This window comes from Betta splendens, chromosome 6, assembly GCF_900634795.4.
Source record: "Betta splendens chromosome 6, fBetSpl5.4, whole genome shotgun sequence".
Taxonomy (NCBI): domain Eukaryota; kingdom Metazoa; phylum Chordata; class Actinopteri; order Anabantiformes; family Osphronemidae; genus Betta; species Betta splendens.
Genome location: NC_040886.2, coordinates 17,266,173 through 17,286,868, shown reverse-complemented (window position 1 = coordinate 17,286,868; position 20,696 = coordinate 17,266,173). Strand labels below are relative to the sequence as shown.

Here is a 20,696-nt window from a genome sequence, read left to right as displayed (position 1 = left end):
GCTTGCCATTTGTGCCAGTTGTCAGGAAGCGACAGCTTTTGGTGCTTTACACATCGCAAACACAACTAAAACACAAAACGACAGTAAGAACCACTGGTGGAATGTAGATAAGAAGATTTAATCCAGTCACAAGCTCACATCATGACAAATCCCAGGAACTGTGGGATTATTAGTTGATTAGTTGGAGATGGAAGTCAAAGTACTGTTTGGTTTGGAGACGAGTAGAGTTCAAGAATTGCTGTTGATTTGTAACAGAAACCTCAGGTCTGAATGCTTTTACTGAGTGAGACAAGCCGGCAGGGCAGATGTCACAGTGGACAATAATAATCATTAAATAAACAGAACAATTATGAACATGAACCTAAAACTGGGCTCAGTTCTTCCTTATCTGTAACCTGTGTATACCTGTGGCTGCATGCGTCTCATGTTGTGTGTTTAATGTGCGGTTTGTAGCAGCATCCAAATGTGTGTAGTCCAGATATTTTTAGTGAGTGAATCACTGCAGCTTTGAAGCAGCTATTTACTTTCACGAGGAGGAGAAAAAACCCTCCCACTTGATAAACTGTAGGACACAGTGTCAACACAGTCGTGTGATGTGACGTTAAGCTCCCAGTGAATGGTTTGGTGCTACCTACTGGCCGAGGGGCAGATTGCAGGAGTCGCTGGAGACGCTCCGTCACTGACAGAACGCGTGACTGGCGCTTTACAGCCGCCGATGAGTCCATGATGGGACACACAGGAGGTGTCACTGATGGAACCACATGCAGGTCTGTAGGAGCCCCAGAGCAAACCACCAAGGCCAGTCAGTTTGGGCCAAAGTATTTCTGGCGACATCCTCTAAACTGGGTTCAGGCTCCTCGGGTCAAACAATCCGACCTTGTGCAGGTTGGATGAGTCAGACGTCCTGACGGGGAGGATTTATGTGCAGCAGCGAGTCGACAACCTCAGAGTCTGAGTTTAGACGCAGAGCTGGACTCAGGTTTATGGGGTGAAAGCAGCCTTTGGTGTATTTTAGCAGCAGCAAACAATGAACCTAAACATGTCTGAGTTGGAGCCTAAAAAATCCAAGAAGGTAAAGGTTTAAGCGCCTCTGACACAGAAGAAACGTTCCATTAATACATAGAGTACGTGTGCTGTTTGCAGTGTGACTGGATGGAGCTGCTGCTCCAAAGCTCCTCCTCCTCTGTCTGTCCGTATGATATTAGTCTTTCATTAGCATTTATCCGACTCAGCGATTTTTCTTTTAGTCAGAGTTTAAGATCAGCCAGAACATGATGAACCTTTGTGATAGGGAGACGTCAGTGACATTTCATGTATCATGCTCTCTGTCTCTCTCTCTCTCTCTCCCCCTCCCTCTCTCTCTCTCTCTCTCTCTCCCTTTCTCTCGCTCTCTCTCCCCCTCCCCCCCTCTCTCTCTCTCTCTCTCTCTCTCCCCCTCCCTCACTCTCTCTCTCTCTCTCTCTCTTCACCGGCCCATCACCCAAACCGACGCCTCAGCACTTTCCTCCAGCTTGAAATTTGTCACCCTCCAGAAGAATCCTCCGTTTGGTTGCAACTGATCTGATGCGACTCCGTGTGTCAGCAGAACTCCAGCGTCCGCTCACCTTGGACAGAAAAACGAGCTGAACCTGATGAGCTATTTCAGTCAATATAACATGTACAGTAGGTGGATTCAAGATAAGTTCATGAGTAAATGCAAGTGATCTTCATCTTTGTGGAACTTTCATGCACAAATAAGGGGCTGTGTGACATGTGAGTCAGCTTTTGGCCCGTTCTGCCTCAGACGTGACACAGTGGATCCTGTCCGGGAGCCCAGATACCGTCCTTTGTCCCATGGAACAGCTGGCTGCGCTCACACGGAGCTTTGGCTGCTTCCACCTTGTGTGTGTCAAACCTAGATCACAGCAACTGTGAATAACTTTGTGGTCGTGGGGGAATGTTCCGTGTGAGAGCACTTCACAGAGTGAGCACAAAGCTCTTATTGAAGGCACAAATACTGGATGGCTCATTTCTAAGTGAGCTTAATTTTGATTAATGATATAAATCTAATGGTGCCGTTTGAAAAGCGTGTGAGCACACAGCCTCTGCTTCCACCTCTGACTGGTTGGGAGACGAGCTGGAGACTGGTCCAACGTCTTACTGGGGCCTGTGGGAGGCTGATGTCTGTACCAGACACACATGCTACGATATCATAGTCATTGGAGGCATTAAAGTTACTACAGTCGATCCACAAGGAAACGGAAGCTTAGACCTTGAGTCAACTTCCAGATGTCTCACTCAGGTGTCAGAAAACTTGAGAGAAGTTGGGTTCTCTTTGGTTTTCCTGAAGTTAGGCCTCGCATCGTTTCTTTATTAATCCGAACCTCTGGCTGTAGCTCTTAATTCACCATCACACTCAAACTGGGAAGCATCATTTCACCTCATTGAGTTTTGATATTCAACACAGCTCGTATGACCTCACCAACTGGCAGGAGAGGACCACGTCGCCCCCCCCCCCCCCCCCCCCCCCCCCTCCCTCCCACCTCAGCCTCCTTCCAACCTCTAAATGTGTGCTAGCGTTTGAATAAAGCTTCTTTCTGCTCCTACACAGACTGGAGCAACAGGCCCCCGGAGTCGCTGGCACTGGGAGCGTTGCAGCATCAACGGTACGGTAAAAACTCAGCACTGGAGGAAATTGGTGAAGGGGTTTTACACTTTTACACTTTGTCGTCTGTCTGGAGGAAAGGTAACGAATCGTTTATTCAGATCTTAGGTAACTTTTTAATAGAAAGTGCTTCTTCCTCTGGAAAGCATTGACTTTGTGCTGCTTCTTGTTATTAGTCTTAACATGTCCAGTGTGTGAGTTCATACAGTATTATCATCATCCTGGGTGGATGAGTGGGATGTAAGTGACTTTACTTTCCTGAACAGTTTATCTTTGGTGCTATTTGTGCCATCATGTCGCCTCCTGTCTCATCATTGAATTCTTTGGAAGTTGATTTCTGGATTTTTTTTCAGTGAAGTTTAATTAGAGTCAGAATTGTAATTCGGATTGCAGCGGTTTAGTTGTGGGAACCAGGGTTTGATTATTGGGACAAGAACACGTTTTACTGTAATATACGTGACCGCTGTGAAGGATCCTGTTGCCATGGTAACATAAGGCTGTGTGAGCACAACTGCAGAACTGCATCAGAAAAGAGAAAACGATACAAATGGACTCAGTGAAATACTTTTGCACGTTTCCAGTTGTGGCCGTCGCGTGCGTGTCCGCTGACGTGCAGGTTTGTGGCGCCGCCGTCGCCCGTTCAGGTGTCATCGTGTGCTCCCAGACTCAGCGACACACAGTGGCTCCACACATTCCCATGGCTTCTTCTGCAGTGGGCATCGGACGTGTGCTCCCACACGTCCCCTGGTGATCTATGACTGTTGGTCTGTTTCTCCGTGTGTGTGCACATGCATATCAATGTCCACTCTGTTTGGCTGCTGGGGGACTCTAGAGGGTTGGGGGGGGGGGCTACCCTGGATGCCCTGCCTGTTTACCTTGGCAAGGTTGCTCTCGGCCCGGTCGGCTGCTGGAACAGACCGAGACCTTTTCGCCCTCTACCTCAGCCAGCAGTGCTACAAACCACCACAGCCGAACACCGGAGCAGCAGCCGCCCCGCGGCCTGAATGGACGCACTGTGGGGAGCGGGCCGCTTGGGTCCGAAAGCCTGATGGAACACCCTGAAGTGTCCTTAGCCTCACGGTGCATTTAAGGAAAGCAGCGGGGGTTAATTAGGAGAAGGGGTCTGTGCTGTGTGGGTCGTGCATCCATTTCTGTTAAATATTGGTCAGAAAAGGTCAAAGGTCAGTAATGTCCAAAAAAGTATTAAATCATTGACATATAAAACATCATGACTTAGGAGCAGGCTGTTAGATTCACTTTTGACAAACATGAGCCTGGTGTAACATGTGCTGTAACACACACACACACACACACACACACACACACACACACACACACACACACACACACACACACACACACACACACACACACACAAACACACACACACAGACACACTCATTCATCTCTCCTCGCTCTGATCGTCACGCATTCGCTGAACTGAATGCATGTTGTACATGTTCTGCTGCTGCTGAGTCAGCGGAGCTTCCATCCTTGGCCTTTCACTCCAGGTCGCCGAGTTCAGCCTCTGCAAACTCTCTGTGAGCTGCAGGTTTAATAGCCGTAAATGTGTCTTTGTGGCCAGAGCTCTGCAGACTGTCCTGGGGCCTGTGAACAGCATAATGAGGGTTCAGTTTGGATGCTGGAGTGAGCTGCACGTCACCGCGGTGGAAAGAGGAGAGAAAATAAGCAGTGTGGTATCTGGGCTCGATACGTGGGGGTCTGTGATACTGATGCAGAAGCCGACAGAAGAAGGAACAGACGAAAGGGATGTTCACTACACATTTAAAATTAAACTTTAAAACTAAAGTTTTAAAATAGGATTTGAGCTAAATGCTAATATTGGACATACAGTATTTTCCTGATGAAAAATCCTGACACACTGACAGTAAAAAGCTGGAAAACAAGCTTCAACGCTGACTTCCCAAGGAACGGAAAAGCGTTGGAAGCCAATGAATCACTGTGTGTGAACCTGAGTCAGGACGCGTCTGTGCAGAGACACTGAGTCTTTCTGTCCTCAACGAGCTCCCATGGTGTTTCCATCTCATACTAAACTCCTGCCGCCCCATTTTAACTTCAGCTGATGAAGGTGACGTCGCAGGAAAACGTGCTCTATTTTCTGGACATGGCACCAGAAACCGCTCCCTCACTGTAACAACTGAACCAGTGTCCATTTGAGGCGAGGCAGGACTCACGTTCTACGTTTGGCCCAAATGACTGATAGTTGAGTAGATTCTACTGTCGTTCTTTACTGACTCATTTGCTGTGACTTTGCTGGTGTTTCTCAGGTGATGATGAGGCTCTTACTTCTGCTCTGCGCGTCCTTTCCACTCATCTCAGCAACCACATCGTCAGAAAAGCCTGATGGTAAGCGAAGGAGAAGTTCTCTTTAATGAATATTATTGACTATTAATAAATGTTTGTGCATAACAACATTTATTAATATAAGGTTTCAGGTTTTCTGTAAAACCCCAGTTTAAATGCTGTGTTGCCACAGACCTGGATGGGGCGCTGCGTGTTAGCATCCCTCTGGAGCGACCCCTGCAGCCGCTGCTGGGAGGAAAGGTGGTGGTACCCTGCTACTTCCAGGACAACGCCGTCGCCGACCCCGGGGCCCCGACCGCCCCCCCAAACCAGCACCGCATCAAATGGAGCCACGTCACCCAGGGGAAAGTCACCAGCATCCTGGTGGCGTCGGAGGGGAAGGTCCACGTGCAGGCCGAGTACCTGGACAGAGTGACCATGGTCAACTACCCGCTGGTGCCCACTGACGCCACCCTGGAGATAACGGAGCTGAGGGCCAAGGACTCGGGCACCTACCGCTGCGAGGTGCTGCTGGGCATCGAGGACACCTACGACACCGTGGACGTCCAGGTCCAGGGTTCGTTACACAAAGCAGGCTTTTGCACCTGATCAGTGTCGGAGTGATTCGTGCCCAGCTCTCCATTTCCGTCTCCCACAGGCATTGTGTTCCACTATCGGGCCATCTCCAACCGTTACACGCTGACGTTTGAGAAGGCCAAAGCTGCCTGCGTCCACAACGGCGCCACCATCGCCACGCCCGCGCAGCTCCAGGCCGCCTACGACGACGGCTACCACCAGTGCGACGCCGGCTGGCTCTCGGATCAGACCGTCAGGTGGGTTTCACTGAATGGAGTCAGTGTACGGAGGAAACGCATGAAGGGGAGTCCTTCCTTTCCACTAACTACACAACTACTTTATTTCAAGTCAATGTGGAAAAGATGACGATGAAGCAAGTTATATTCATACGTCATGATGAATTTTCCAGTTCACCAAACCAATTTTTATTGGACGTCTGAAAGACAAACAGAGCAACTGGAGCAAAGCCACACAGGGATTCAGCTGATGTCTTACAGTATGTTGTTGTTGAACAGCAGCACAGAGAGGGAATTTATTTTGGCATCTAATCCAACTGATCTTCTGGCCTTTGATGGGTTTTTTTCAACTCAGACTCAGTAAAAATCCAAAATAAATGTGAATCAGATGTACAATAAATAACAGAATCGTTTGGAAATGTAATTAAATGAATTACAGACCCTTCACCCAAGTCCATCTCTCTTGTACATCAAGGTACCCCATTCATGAACCAAGAGAGCGTTGCTATGGCGACAAGGAGAACTTCCCCGGTGTGAGAACCTACGGCGTGAGAGACGTCAATGAGACCTACGACGTCTACTGCTTTGCAGAGAAAATCTCAGGTGCTGCACAATAAAAGCACAGCTTCCAGGTTCACAGGCACTCGCACCTGACACCCTCCAGGTAAACGTGTGGGCCTCCTCCGTCTCTCCCCCAGGCAGAGTCTTCTACTCCATGTCAGTGGAGAAGTTCACCTTCTACGAGGCAGAGGACCAGTGTGCCAAGCTGGGCGCCCGCCTCGCCACCACCGGGGAGCTGCACCTGGCCTGGAAGGCCGGCATGGACGTGTGCAACGCCGGCTGGCTGGCCGACAGGAGCGTCCGCTACCCCATCAGCGTGGCCAGGCCTCAGTGTGGAGGAGGCCTGCTGGGCGTGAGGACCGTCTATCTGTTCCCCAACCAGACAGGGTACCCCTACCCCGACTCCCGCTACGACGCCATCTGCTTCCAAGGTGACTTATCTCGTGTTGTGTTCTGTAGCGGCCTTTGCTTTGGGAATGTATCCACCTCAAGCTTTTGCTGGTTCTCCCAGATGCTGAGGATGAAGACGCGGTGCCTGGAAGGACCACCCCCTTCCCAGACATCATCTTTCGTGGAACCCCTCCCTCCGGCATGCAGCCAGTACTCAACAGCTCATCCGATAACGAGCTCAGGTTTGGAGGTGTGGACACGCTCTCCCCTCTGGCACCCCCCACTGTGACCCATGAGCCTGGAACCAACCTGACAGACGTGGATGAGGCCATGGCTCCCACAGGTGAGCTGTTATTTCCTACCTCACACACCTGCAGCCAGTCATCGCCTCCCTAACACTGGCAGCCAATCGTTTCCTTTCCAGGCGTGGTGTTCCACTACCGGCCCATCGCTGGTCGCTACACCCTGACCTTCCTGGAGGCTCAGCAGACCTGCCAGAGCGTCGGCGCCGTCATCGCCAGCCCCAAGCAGCTGCAGGCAGCCTTCGAGAGAGGCCTCCACCAGTGTGACGCCGGGTGGCTGCGAGACCAAACCGTCCGGTCAGTTCAGTGGACGAGGCCACTGCTCTATGTCTGTAATTTAAAGTCAAATCCTTGACCTGTTGTACCTTCCTCCTTGTCGAGCTCAGGTATCCAATCGTATCTCCCAGAGATAACTGCGCTGGTAATCTGCTACACCTTCCAGGCGTGAGGTCGTACGGCCTGAGGCCAGCAGACGAACGTTACGACGTGTTCTGTTACGTCGACCGGCTCCGAGGTGAATGACGTGAGCAGACGGGCTGAGCTTTGTGTCCGTGCGTAGCCGTGTCTGACGTGCTGCTCCCTCCACCAGGCGAGGTCTTCTTCACCAGCGACTACGACAGCTTCTCCTATGAGGAAGCTGTGCAGCACTGCCGGGACCTGAACGCCACCCTGGCCTCTCCCGGGCAGCTCCACGCCGCCTGGAACCTGGGTCTGGACAAGTGTCGTCCAGGCTGGCTGCTGGATGGCAGCGTGCGCTACCCCATCACCACCCCCAGGCCCCAGTGTGGGGGCGGTCAGGTCGGGGTCCAGATCATCTACGCTCATCCCAACCAGACCGGCTTCCCCGACGAGCACTCGCGCTACGATGCCTACTGCTTCAAACGTAGGAAACCAAGGACATGCGTGAATAGTAGATGTTTGTATGTTAGGAGCGTATGCAGCATGGGCGAGATTCAGTTTCCTGCTTGTCTCCACATTTGTCCGTTTTACTAAAAACCGTCTGGACTGTCTTTTTGTAGCTGAAATCCCTGCGGTTCACTTTGAGAATGAATCCAGTGTTGAAGTGACCACAGTGACGGTGGACGTGGTCCAGGAGACGACAAACGTAACGGATGATTTCGCTCCTACAGGTCAGTCAGACGCATGAGTTTCAGTAACTATGGAGGTGATGCCGTCATGGCTGGACGTGACTGGCTTCATGTTTCTTACTCACAGTCGCCACAGTCTACAATGAAACCGAGATCAGTCAAAACTTTACTGGCATCGAGGAGTTTATCGACCAAACAGTCATTGTAGGTGTGGAAGCTGTTCCTCCTGGTAAGTCAGCTGCTGCGTACGAGTCCTGAGCTTCCTGTTGCCATGTGTGTTCACAGTTTAAAAGAACCTTTGTTATATAATCGCATATGGCAATAAATGATGTTTTTTTCTGACAGTACCCAGCGTACCTCCTGCTGAAGAGTCAGGTTCTGGTTCTGGTTCAGGTTCAGGTGAAGTGTCAGGAGCATCCGGCACCTCTGGTACCAGTGGTGACACCTCTGGCTCAGGACAAGGCGTCACCTTCAGTGGACACTCTGGTATCTTATCCGGAGACCCGTCTGCATCTGGAAGCGCCCAGGAGGCCACAGAGGGAAGTACCGTCACCTTCACATCTGGAGAACCGGGTTCTGCTTCTGGCTCAGGGGACCTGGGTGTTGTACAGCAGTCTGGCTTCAGCGCATCAGGATCAGGCTTGACCAGTGGCTTCAGTGGCATCGATAACCTAATGATAACCATGGTGGAAGGAAAGATGGTAGAGGTGTCCGGATCCCAAGAATCCACTGAGCAGCAGTTTAGATCAGGACAGATTGAATCAAGCGTGCCAGAATGTGGAAGTGCGTTTGGTTCAGGGTGTACAGGATCAGGATCTGGTCAATCAGTAATTTTTGTATCAGGATCTGGAGGATCAGGATCTGGAGGATCAGGATCCGGAGGACCAGTATTTGGTGGATCGGGATCTGGTGGATCGGGATCTGGTGGATTTGACATCTCATTTATGGACCACAGTGGAGCTGATCTCACAGTCCACCTGTCCGGTGAGCAGGAGCTGACTGGATACCAGCCCTCTGGATCGGGCCTCCCCAGCGGCCTTCCCAGTGGTTTTGCATCTGGCAGCGGTTCTGCCTCTGGAGACCACCTCCCAGAGGACAGCGAGATCATCTTCATTACAAGCGACGAGACCATTTTAGTACCTTTGGAGTCCGGGGTCCATGGCCCCGCAGCGGGCCGTGGGGTGGTGGAGATCAGCGGGCAGGGCAGTGGGTCTGGGATCCACCGTGACTTCAGTGACACTTTGGACCAGAGCTTAGATGTTTCAGGACGCGGTTTCCCTCAGGAAACACTTCAAGTGGTGACGCCTGACACAGCTTCCAGCAGCCCGACTGCAGCACCATCTGTGACACCAGGACCCCCTGCTGTGGTGGCGCAGCCTGAAATAGAAGGTAACGGTCCTTTTCCTCATCACAACGCGTTTCCCACTGCTGGTGATTAACATGTATGAATGCATTGGTTGTGTAGAAGTGCACGGCTGCGCTAAAGGCTGGGTGGAGGTCATGGGCAACTGCTACATTCACTTTGATGAGAAAGTCACCTGGTCTGACGCTGAGGAGCGCTGTAGAGACATCGACGCCCACCTGGTCAGCGTTGGCTCCCAGGAGGAGCTGCAGTATATTAAGGGTGAGTATTTACGTTTTGGATGAATATCAGAATAAGACGTTCATGTTGCATGACAACAAATTCACTCCGGACTCAGTACGAGCTGAATTTGATGCTAACATCCTCCACTCTGTCACAGACAACGTGTGGAACCAGTGGATTGGACTCAGTAACAACGGATGGAGCGACGGGAGTCCAATGGTGAGTTTATTCAGCTGTGACAGTCACAGATTCGCGCTGACTGTGAGACAACTTTTAATTTTATGACAATGTCCGATCAGAACTTTGAGAACTGGAGGCCTGACCGAACAGAGGAGATCCCAGAGGAGAACTGTGTGATGATGGACGGTGGATGGTGGAGTAGCGTGCCCTGCGGTTACCGCCTTCCCTTCACCTGCAAGACCAGACAGGCCACAGTGGGCGTCCTGGTTGCGACCTGTCCGTTGTTTTGTTTCTAGTTCAGCCAACGAAGCTCTGTCAGCAGTAAGTGAAGCGTCGTGGCTCAGTTCTTCTGTGGTTCTTCTCTCTCTCAGCCACGTGTGGAGCTCCTCCTGAGGTGGAACATGGCCGACGGATGGGCCCCGACAGAGAGCGCTACGCCGTGGGCTCCACAGTCCGCTACCAGTGTGAGGCGGGCTACACGCAGCGCCACCCGCCCGTCATTCGCTGCAGGGGCGACGGGCGGTGGGAGGAGCCTCAGGTGGAATGTACACAAGGTGAGCGCGTTCGGCTCAGCTGTGTTTTTATGAGCGCAGTGCATCCTGTTAAGTCTCAGCAACAGCGGTGCCAGCGCCTTAAATCTCTTTGCGGCTGATGGAGGAGGTTTGACTTTAACACACATTAGCGCGTAAACTGTGTGAAACCCAGGATTAGTGAGGAGGATGTAATATATTGTTCAGCTCCATTTCAGCGACACACTGGCCGAGAGCCGGTGGCAGCGGCTGAAATGGGTCCGTTAGCCACGCCGCGAGCGCTGGGCTGATTTATAAGGCGCTTGGCCACTTGTGTTTACGTGATGTCATCAGTATGCGCACCTCTCCTCCCCAGCTGGCGCCAGCCATAACAGGCTACACAAAAGGTCCCTGAGGAGGAGAAGTAAAGGGGTGACGCGCCCGCAGGACCAGAGGAAGCTGCTCTGAGCAGCAGCACTGAAAGACAAACGGAGACCACAAAGGACCCATTCTGTTCGGACGCATGGACCAAACCAAAAGATACCGGCCCAACGAGAGCACACCCAGACAGCGACGGCACCATCAGCCCACGGTCCGGATTCTGGGGATGTTCATGGCGTCTCATGCGCTGTCTAGAAACCCAGAACGGCACTTGGCTTCACATTCTCAAATAGTCATAAACAAGGAAACATGCAAAACTGCCAGAGAAAGGTTTTCAAGTGCAGCTGAAACCTCTTGAAGCAGTGAAACAGTGACCGACTCTTCCTCCTAGTGTTTATTTGGTTCATGTACAACTGTGAAATCTGTCTCTTACAACATTTTCAAGCCTTTTAGTTTAACTTGGCAAAACGATGAGAACGGTGACATTAGGTTTAGATTTACTTGAAATTGTATGAAGTCCAGAAAAAGAGTAAAAACAGCACAAAAAACATTTTTTAAGCTCATGCTCTCGGTTTCAAACCCACTAAAGTGATTTAATGGATGAGGACAGATTAACTACATGGATGGAAACAATCCGCACTCAAGCACTTTTAGTGAGTTTAATGACATGCACCTTAAATAGAGAAAAAATCAAAACGACCCCGTCGTCATATCAGCCCACAACACAGAACCAGAGTCCAACGGTGCAACAGGTGCACGTCCATGTTTTCAGGTGAGGGTTTCTCTTCGTGACCCTTGACCTCTGCCTGCACTGTGACAAACCATTCAGTTCTTCTCTGTAAATATTCTCACTGCAATTCTCTGAACAGCAGGATCTGTCAATACCAGAGCAACTCTTCACTGTCAACCTGTTCGTTGTTGTGTTTTTAGTTTAATGGGTCACCTACACATGGGCATTACTGATTTAACATCTGATCTTAGAGTGAGTTAAAGTGGATTTTAGGTTCAGCTAAATCAGTTGACGAGCTGACGAGGATGAAGGTGGATGAAGAGGTTAGGAAGCGTCGACCATGACCCTGTAAAGGTCAAGAATGAATTAAAATCTGTGAGAGACTCAGATGTGTGTCCTGTTCTGGCTCATCACACACACACACACACACACACACACACACACACACACACACACACACACACACTACAGAATCTGAACGTGGAACAGCATTTGAAAGTTTCAGATGCTCAGACCTCTGTCAGTGTTTGCTGGTTCTTCAGACTTCAAATCCTGATGTAAACATGAAGTGAACTGTGATGTGCTGAACCAAATAAAACCTGGAACCATCCGTGTTTGTCACCATTGCTGTTCACTAAAACTAGTGAACTAAAATTTTCGCGTAGAAGATGTTTCACGCCAGAGGAACGAACACAACTGTGAGTTTGTTCATACCTTCACTTGAAGCCCGACAAACACAGTAAACGTCTCCCTCATCAGCAACGACCTTCATCACCTCAGACCCTATGAACAGATCAGCCCTGTGTGTGTGTGTGTGTGTGTGTGTGTGTGTGTGTGTGTGTGTGTGTGTGTGTGTGTGTGTGTGTGTGTGTGTGTGTGTTTGGCCACCAGGTGTAAATAAAGTGTGTTTGTGGAGGCGCCTGCTCGTATCACTGGAGCTTCTGTTTGCAGAAGGTGTAGCTGCACGTACAGACTTGTAGCATCAGACAGAGCGCCGTGTGTTCGCTTCACCGACACTGGCGGTTCTGTACGGGTCCGTGACCCGTCTCACCTCACTGCCCCGCGGCTCCTGCATCCACAGGGACCGACGCTGGAGAAAACACACACCATGCAGTGGTGCTTCAACAAACACAGGAGGCTTTGAGTTTCAGAGACCTGCCTGAAAAGACGTAAGAGAGGTTTTAGAACATGAGAGGACGTCTTGTGTGACGTCAGCGCTGATCCTCCATTTTCTCCCCAAGCTCAAATCCACCGGGGTCTTTCTAATGGTTGGAAATGTTTCCTAGCAGAGCTGATAAATCTTAAAAGAAATGTTTTTATTGACTTGTAGCAAAAAGTACAAAATGCATAGATGACAAACAAAAACATTACATGTATTAATGAAACACGGTTTCTTTCTGTAAACATGGTTGTTTAAATATAAACTCATATAAACTCACTCATAACTTACGCCTCCCTTTGACCAACCGCCTACTTTTAACCACAACATGACAAAGAAAAGGAGGAGGAGACAAACCAGAGGCCGTCCTGCTTCACAGTGTTAGTCTGTAGTCGGTCAGTGTGCGGCCAGCTGGAAGCACGGGTGCCCTTTAGCAAGGCACTTAACGCCAAGGGATCAACTGACAGCCGCATCGTAGTGAAGGAGCTTGATCCTTAAAACCAGGACCCAGAATCGTGCAGAACTTTACGCCCACAGCGTCGGAGTGTGTCGATGATGAGTCTAAATAGCATCACATTATTACAATAGATATTTTACAGTTGATGACTGGTAGTAAAGTGAATGAACCAGATGACCCGACTGGTGACCTCCTCGTTAGCGTCCAGGCTAATGCTAACCTAACACCTGGGCCAGCGCGTCTAACGGTAACAGTAGACGCCGAACTTCAGGAACCGAGGGGGGAACCCGAAACTACGCACGCCCGGTTCTGGTGGGCCGCAGTTGGGCCGGGCTTTGGTGATTGGATAACGAACGCTGCCGTCAGCCAACCAGCCGGCGTCACAGCTGTCCAACCCCATGAGCCTCCACGCGGTGAACAGCTGTCCCACTGTTGCAACTTGACTCCCGTCGCTGGCACAGGCCCGGACCGCCTCCGTGAAGTTGAGCCGGGTCGGATCCTTCAGGAAATACACAGCACCTGAGGAAGAAGAAAGGGGAATGACTCGGACTTGACGTGGGAACACATCAATAGGAGACAACTACTCCTGACACCACGGACCCCTGATGGAGGCGGAGAAGCAGAAGGCATCGTAGCGGTGCCGGAGGCGGTGGCGCTGTCCGTAGCTGCGGACCCCGGGGGCCAGGTCCACGCCGCCGCAGCCCTCGCGCGGGGCGGTGATGGGGTACTGCACCGTGCCGTCGGCCAGCCAGCCGGCGTTGCACCAGTCCAGCCCCTCCTCCCACGCGGTGAAGAGCTGCTCGAACGTGGCCAGAGCGGCGTCCTGGGCCCGGCAGGCCTGCTGCGCCTCCAGGAAGTTAAAGCGATAGCGGCCCGTGTGGGAGGAGTAGGGGAACACCACACCTGCACGGGGAGGAGGGGTGAGAAAGACTGCAATAGACACGGATGGAGATCAGATCGGCAGAAGGCCCCACCCCGCAGCTCCAGCTCCACCGTCACGCTCTCGTCCTCCAGGCCGTCGATCACCTCGCAGCGGTACCGACCCGTGTCGTTGAGTCGCAGCTCGTTGATGACCAGAGACATGTCCCCCGGCGCCGCGCGACGCAGCCGCACGCGGCCCCTGAAGCCGCCGTAGCTGCGGTGACGGTTGCCCATGGTGACCATCACCTCAGTCTCCTGGGCCACGTCCTCGGGGGACGCGGGCTCAGCGGCGCCGTGCGTGGGCAACCAGGACCACTTGACCCGGGTCCTGCGCGGCGTGCTGGGTTCCGGCTCGTAGTGGTAGTGGCAGGGGAGGGTGACGCTGCTGCCCCTGGTGGCCATCACCGAAGTCTGCGGGGACTCCACCAGGAGCCGGACCCCGTTGAAGTGGACTAGAAGAGTGTGACAGAGCAAGGCTTTAGTTGCTACTTGGTCTGATAATGATGTGATGTGAGTGATCGCAGTGATTCAGTCTAAAGGTTGAATCTGCGTCTGTGTCCCTAAAAGGCTACGTTCCATTTAGTTTTCAGCAGCACCCACATGGAATGCAGCGGTTATTGGTGTTATTAGGAACACCTGTGTTTTCCACCTTTATGGTACGTTACTAACGCTGGTCACGGAGGTCAAATTCCACACAGCTCCTCTTCGTCCCCCACCCTTAAACCCTTGCTGCCCCCAGGCTCAGGCTTAAGTCCCCGCAATCAATTTAGAGTCATCCTAGACGCACACTAGTTGGTTTGTGTTCGGATTTTTGCTCCATTTCCTCTTTTGTTGTGAGAGTTTGTAAAAAGTCTTTGTTTTAGGACATTAGTTCAGACAGTGTGAGAATAACAGCAGACTTGCATGAACTTGAAGCACCTACTCTCTCCGTTGCCGTTGCCGTTGTTGATGTCCTGGTAGTGAAAGCCGTTGCTGTAGCCGGGGATCCAGCTCTGGCTGCAGGGCAGCAGCAGGTTCAGGCACATGGCCAGCAGGGGGCGCCAGAGGCCGCGCATGATGCTGAGCTGCAGAGAACGCGTCGTCTTTGCTGAGCTGTCGCCTAAAAACGCCAGGCTGCACCGAGAATCACGCTCCGCTGAAGGACCTTTGTTCGGGAGGACCGAAGGCCACAAACTGTTTAACAATTAAAAATAATTCAAAACTAATATGTGCAGTAATATGGAGCAGCGTCATTCACCGAGTTGAAGGACACATTATTTTTCTAAAATAAAAAAAATACACTTTTTGTAGTTTTATGAACATTCATGGATTTGTTAACATTAAAACTTTAGCTACTTGCAATAAAAAACGAATATTACAGATATTTTTTAACAAGATGACGATATATAGGTAACTGTAAACAAAATCTGTAAAACAACGTTCTTTTCAGACTATCATCACAATGGACCTAAATAGATCAATTTTAATGTTACAACGTCCACAAACTCTAGGTTTCAGCTCGTCAAATGAAACAGTGCTCCTGTTTAATATCTTTTGACGCGTTTCGCTGCATTTTCTGCGAAGTCTTACCGGAGCGTTGTCTGTTTACCAGAAGAAGTCCTGCTCCAAAGTTCGCAGAAAGTCTCAGTCCAACTGATAGAATCTGTCTCCTGTCGCTCGACGTTAAAAGACGTAAGTCGTAAAACGGACCCAGACACCAGTCGTCCTCTCCGTGCGTCTTCTGTTCATCTCCTCATCTTCCTCTGCGCTCTCTCGCTCTCTCCCCGCGTCCTGTGACGTCACGACACGAGGCATCCCGTTTGAAGCTGTGACGGTGACGCAATCACTGATGGGGCCACCACCACTTAGACTGAGACACTGGAACAGGTATCGAAGGCTTTATTTTACTGTTAATAGGAAAAGACGTCTAAATGTTTGGCTTGTCGTGTTCACAAAGGTTCTGGACTGACTCCAGGATGATTCCAGAGCCCTGACACGACGGTCGCGGACAGTGTGGGCTGAGGAGGAGGCGAGTGGAGAGGGCGTCCTGCAGGAACAGAAGCCGGCGTCTGGCTGCACTCGGAGCAGCAGGTGTCTCCACCACAGGCGGAACCCGTCAGGCTCATCTGTGTGATGAACCCCGATGATCTCACACAGGAACAACGTGCTTATTATCACCAGCTTCATCTGCAGCTGTGCACCAGCAGCTGCACCTCAACCCACTGAACCCACTGGTCCATCGAGGACCACACGACCGTCACAAACATCATATTAAACACGAGAAGCAAGACAATGCCATTTGTATAAAACAGTGCACAAATATTGCACTGGTTGTGGCGTAGTTGATTGTGTAGTCTGATCACTGCAGGAAGGAAAGATCTGCGATATCTGTCCTTCACACAGCGAGGGTGGATCAGTCTGCTACTGACAGAGAGTCCTCCAGTGGGTGAGTCTAGGTGCAGGATCAATGTGAGTTTAGTTTAACTTCATTCAAAAGCAAAGGAAAAGCCTTGTGATGAGTTCACAGTTTTGCAATTTTACAAGCTTTGGCCCAGCGCGACCTGACTCTGAACAAAAAGGGCAAAAAAAGGGCAAAACCAGGAATGTCACTCAGAGCCACTGCCTTCATTGTCTTAAGGCCGGCTGGAAGTAAAGCCCGAGTCCCTCGAATGTGTAATATCCTGCTCAGAAAAACCCCGGTGAGCTGCGGGTCTGTTCTGCCAAACTCATATTTCCATCATCAGCTGAAATTAGAACAGCCGCAGTAAAAACAAAGAGAATGTGTCACTGCCAGGTCTTGGCAGCAGATGGTCCACGGTGACCTGGTGCACCTGAAGCCGACCCACGGTGACCTGGGCCCACGGTGACCCGGCCCACGGTGACCCGGCCCACGGTGACCCGGGCCCACGGTGACCTGGGCCCACGGTGACCCGGCCCACGGTGACCTGGGCCCACGGTGACCTGGGCCCACGGTGACCCGGCCCACGGTGACCCGGCCCACAGTGACCCGGCCCAACTGACCCGGCCCACGGTGACCCGGCCCACGGTGACCCAGGCCCACAGTGACCCGGCCCAACTGACCCGGCCCACGGTGACCCGGCCCACGGTGACCCGGCCCACGGTGACCCGGCCCACGGTGACCCGGCCCAACTGACCCGGGCCCACGGTGACCCGGCCCACGGTGACCCGGCCCAACTGACCCGGGCCCACGGTGACCCGGGCCCACGGTGACCCGGCCCACGGTGACCCGGCCCACGGTGACCCGGCCCACAGTGACCCGGCCCAACTGACCCGGCCCACGGTGACCCGGGCCCACGGTGACCCGGCCCACAGTGACCCGGCCCAACTGACCCGGCCCACGGTGACCCGGGCCCACGGTGACCCGGCCCACAGTGACCCGGCCCACGGTGACCCGGCCCAACTGACCCGGGCCCACGGTGACCCGGCCCAACCCCCTCGGCTGAGGAGGCCGCCCTTGTGTCGTCCTCCTCATCCTCCGCACTGCAGCGCAGCCCCAAAAAAACCCGTCTGGAATCTCGGCTCTCGGGATCTCGCACGCAACGCTCTCCTCAGCGGTCAGCTCCACACAGCAGAAACCTAAGCCTACTATTTGAGCAGGAGGAGGGAGGGCCGGGCTTTGGTGAATGTTGAGGTCCTGGACGACATCCAGAATGTTCAAGCTTTCACCTGACTCGAATTTTATGGACAAAACATCTGGACACGCCTCAATTCAGTGGTTTTATTTCCTAAAAGGTCTGTGTGTGTGTGTGTGTGTGTGTGTGTGTGTGTGTGTGTGTGTGTGTGTGTGCGTGCGTGCGTGCGTGCGTGCGTGCGTGCGTGCGTGTGTGTGTGTGTAAATTGAATCCATTGAACCAGCTTGAGGCGTCCCAACAGCAAATGTTCTGGGGACCCACTGCTTCCCACCTCGTAGACTGACACTCCAGTCACTCCATTTTCCAGTTTCGACTCCTCGAGTTATGGAGAGCCGAATGTAAAAGGAGCACCTATAACTAGTTTTCTCACATTTAACTAAATGACACAATATGTTTCCTCACATTTAGTTAAATGTGCAAAAGTCTAAATGTAAATGTTAAATGTAAATGTTAAACGTAAATGAATGAATATTCATGAATATGCAAGTAGACTCCACCCCTACCCTCAAATAGCGCTGGTCTCAACTCAAACACCTCCAACAGTGCGCGCAAACCCCGCCCACATCTGATCTGGAAACTTTTGTTTTTAGCCTGGACGTAACTTCGGCTAGCTAGTATAGTTAGCCAACTAATTCTCCACCGGCGCCACAGAAATATTCTATTTATACCTACTTGACTCCTCATTAATGGTGTTTACGACAGAACAGCAGTTTGAAGCGGAGCCTCAGCCCGCACACCTGCCGTTACAGCCCGTTCAATCTCCCCCAACGGGAGGGAGTCGGAGCTGGCGGCCATGATGGCTTCGACTTCAGGCTTCTCTCCAGTATTTTCGTGCACCGATCCAGAGTCAGATGTGGGCGGAGCTATGCGTACTGTTTGAGGTGTTTGAGTCCGCGTCACTGATCTAGGTTCACAGGGGGTGGGTCTACTTAAATATTCAGTTTTGCACCAGGCGATCATTTAACGTTTACATTTAACATTTACATTTAACATTTAACATTTACATTTAACTTAACATTTACATTTAACATTTATATTTGTATTTAACATTTACGTTTAGAATTTTGCACATTTAACTAAATGTGAGAAAACGTGTCATTTAGTTAAGTGTGAGAAAACTAGTTACAGGTGCTTCTTTTACATTCGGCACTCCATATCGAGGTGCGTTCTGCTTTGATCGCATCAGGCAGCAGGTCATTAGCATCTCTGTTTCCTCCCACATGTGTTGTTCACATGTTCAATCCGACCCTAACGTGATTTTGGTCAGATGTTTGCGGATGCATCACTTTCCTTCTCAGTCCACCGACGCAGCGATGGGGACTCAGACTTGTGGCTGAGTTTGTGTGACCCTGGAACTCCACATCCTGCCTAAAAACCCAGCAATCATCTGACGGCATCTCAACATCTCAGCTGTGGTTTCCCCAGAGCCGAGCGTCTCGTGCCAGTCCGGCCTCGGCCTCACCCCCCCCCTTCATTCTTACTTTTCTCTCAAACCCACAGCGAGTGTCTGTTTACGCAGCGCTACACAGACGCAGTAACTCCTACCGCTGGAAATAGCTGTTTTATTGTGTGCAAACTCACGGTGTGATGAAAGATGTCGGACGCTGTCAGGAAACAAAAACATGTTTTTCACATTTGTCACAAAACGAGGTTAAATGTTCTCAATGGTTGAGGCCTGGAGGGTTTTCATAGTTCCTTCACTCATCATCACTGATGTGGAACTACATGAATTACAGCTTTATTTTGGTGGAACCCTTCTGCTCATCGCTGTTGTTTCCTGCAGTGTTTTCATACTATTGAAAATATGTTCAAATGTCTTCGCCACTCTGTCTTCGCCACAGACGTCACCTTCAGAGGAGTCGAAGCCTGGATCCACCCCCGTGGCGCTCCCTCCCCGTGTGTATCTAAGCCTTTATCTCTGCCTGTTTGAGGCCAGACCGCTGCTCTTCCAGATGAAAGCTTCTGGCCTGGGGCCCGAATACCAGCGGCCCCTGTGAACTGCTGCGTGAGTGTGCCGGTGGAGGGGACGCGGTTCGACCGCGGAGCCGAGCAGCTGATGGCGGCCACGCTGTCATTAGCAGAAGGTGTGTGTGATGATTAGAGAGGAAGGCTTCAATAAAACTGCAGGCTCCGTGTGACAGGCTCCAGCTTGATTAAAAGAAACAAAGTCAAATGAGCTGTAATAACAAATAAACACTACAATTTCCCGTCTCCCCCCGAGTCATGATGCGAGTTTAGCCTCGGCCAACGTTCCAAATGTGGCAAAAAGGAGCCGAGTTCTAAACAGAGTTCTAGAAAGCCGTCGTCGCCTGTCACAGCAGGGCTTCTACGCACTCGTCGGAGCAGAAATAACATGTTTTCCCCTCTTTCTGATGACACGCCTGCAGATGCCTGTGTCTGTGCTGGCGCATACCTGATCTAAAATAGCAGTTGTTTTCCCGGCTCCTTCCCGTTCAATCCCAGCGCGGTGCTTCCAGCTTCCTGCGTCCGGCCTGGCGCCGCCGCCTGAGAGCTGCTGGCTCAGCAGTCACATGCTCATGGAGCTGCTGGAGCCACAGCTCAGGTTTGGGACTGTGATGATGGAGAGAGCAGAGCAATGACACTGTAGGTGTGAAGTGTCATTAACAGCAGCAGAAGCTCCAGAAGCAGCTGTTTATTTGGAGGCGCTGCAAAAAACTACACAAACATTTCATAAATGTGCGTCGATGATGAGCTGGTGTTTATTCATTTATTCAACAAAGATCTTTTTGCTAAAAAGATCATGAAGTGAAGGACAAAGATGGAACCTTCCCAGCGTGGATGCACGAGAGCGTGCTGATCGTGTGCTTCACGAGCTCACGGAGGGATTTCACCACTTCACTGTGACCTCCACCAACTATAATGAGGCTGAGAAGGGGACACGTCCTCCGCGGGTGGAGATACCTTTGGAAGACTGTACGCTTGAGTAGAGGGAGATTAGACCCCCTGGGGTGTTTAAATGCTAAACAGGCCAACGACCCTCGGTGCTATGGGTCTTTTGATCTTCCACCTTTTTAAATGGA

General features: G+C 51.4%; 2 protein-coding genes across 6 annotated transcripts; one reads left to right on the top strand and one right to left on the bottom strand.

Annotated features, from left to right (window-relative positions):
- The first annotated feature begins 2,520 nt into the window (after positions 1-2,520).
- Positions 2,521-12,096, top strand: acanb (aggrecan b). Of its 4 annotated transcripts, none has more exons than XM_029154582.3 (18): positions 2,521-2,645; positions 4,933-5,011; positions 5,142-5,525; positions 5,607-5,781; positions 6,236-6,363; positions 6,459-6,752; positions 6,833-7,054; positions 7,136-7,310; positions 7,400-7,527; positions 7,603-7,896; positions 8,033-8,143; positions 8,229-8,330; positions 8,447-9,490; positions 9,570-9,725; positions 9,844-9,905; positions 9,986-10,142; positions 10,238-10,420; positions 10,752-12,096. In XM_029154582.3, exons 2-18 carry the CDS (start codon positions 4,936-4,938, stop codon positions 10,841-10,843), a joined length of 3,783 nt encoding a protein of 1,260 aa, XP_029010415.1. In that variant the 5' UTR covers positions 2,521-2,645; positions 4,933-4,935; the 3' UTR covers positions 10,844-12,096. The 4 variants fall into 4 exon arrangements, with proteins under 4 accessions (XP_029010415.1, XP_055365825.1, XP_029010413.1 ...); XM_055509850.1 differs by having other exon boundaries at positions 9,567-9,725; positions 9,986-10,120; XM_029154580.3 differs by having other exon boundaries at positions 9,567-9,725.
- Positions 12,097-12,781: 685 nt separating this feature from the next.
- On the bottom strand, positions 12,782-16,733 carry hapln3 (hyaluronan and proteoglycan link protein 3). Of its 2 annotated transcripts, none has more exons than XM_029154868.3 (5): positions 15,593-16,733; positions 14,946-15,196; positions 14,077-14,475; positions 13,703-14,005; positions 12,782-13,621 (listed from the first exon to the last, which is right to left on the bottom strand). In XM_029154868.3, exons 2-5 carry the CDS (start codon positions 15,076-15,078, stop codon positions 13,344-13,346), a joined length of 1,113 nt encoding a protein of 370 aa, XP_029010701.1. In that variant the 5' UTR covers positions 15,079-15,196; positions 15,593-16,733; the 3' UTR covers positions 12,782-13,343. The 2 variants fall into 2 exon arrangements, with proteins under 2 accessions (XP_029010701.1, XP_029010702.1); XM_029154869.3 differs by having other exon boundaries at positions 14,946-15,167.
- Between the last annotated feature and the right edge of the window lie 3,963 nt (positions 16,734-20,696).

What these genes read in the sequence shown, in the direction of transcription:
- acanb (XM_029154580.3), top strand. Translation starts at nt 4,936, where the DNA reads ATGATGAGGCTCTTACTTCTGCTCTGCGCGTCCTTTCCACTCATCTCA. An exon ending in CTTTGCAGAGAAAATCTCAG is followed by an intron (nt 6,364 to 6,458) that starts GTGCTGCACAAT and finishes TCTCTCCCCCAG; the next exon opens with GCAGAGTCTTCTACTCCATG. An exon ending in TGTGGAAGCTGTTCCTCCTG is followed by an intron (nt 8,331 to 8,446) that starts GTAAGTCAGCTG and finishes TTTTTCTGACAG; the next exon opens with TACCCAGCGTACCTCCTGCT.
- hapln3 (XM_029154868.3), bottom strand. Translation starts at nt 15,078, where the DNA reads ATGCGCGGCCTCTGGCGCCCCCTGCTGGCCATGTGCCTGAACCTGCTG. An exon ending in CGGCAACGGCAACGGAGAGA is followed by an intron (nt 14,476 to 14,945) that starts GTAGGTGCTTCA and finishes ACACTCTTCTAG; the next exon opens with TCCACTTCAACGGGGTCCGG. An exon ending in CTTCTCCGCCTCCATCAGGG is followed by an intron (nt 13,622 to 13,702) that starts GTCCGTGGTGTC and finishes CTTCTTCCTCAG; the next exon opens with GTGCTGTGTATTTCCTGAAG.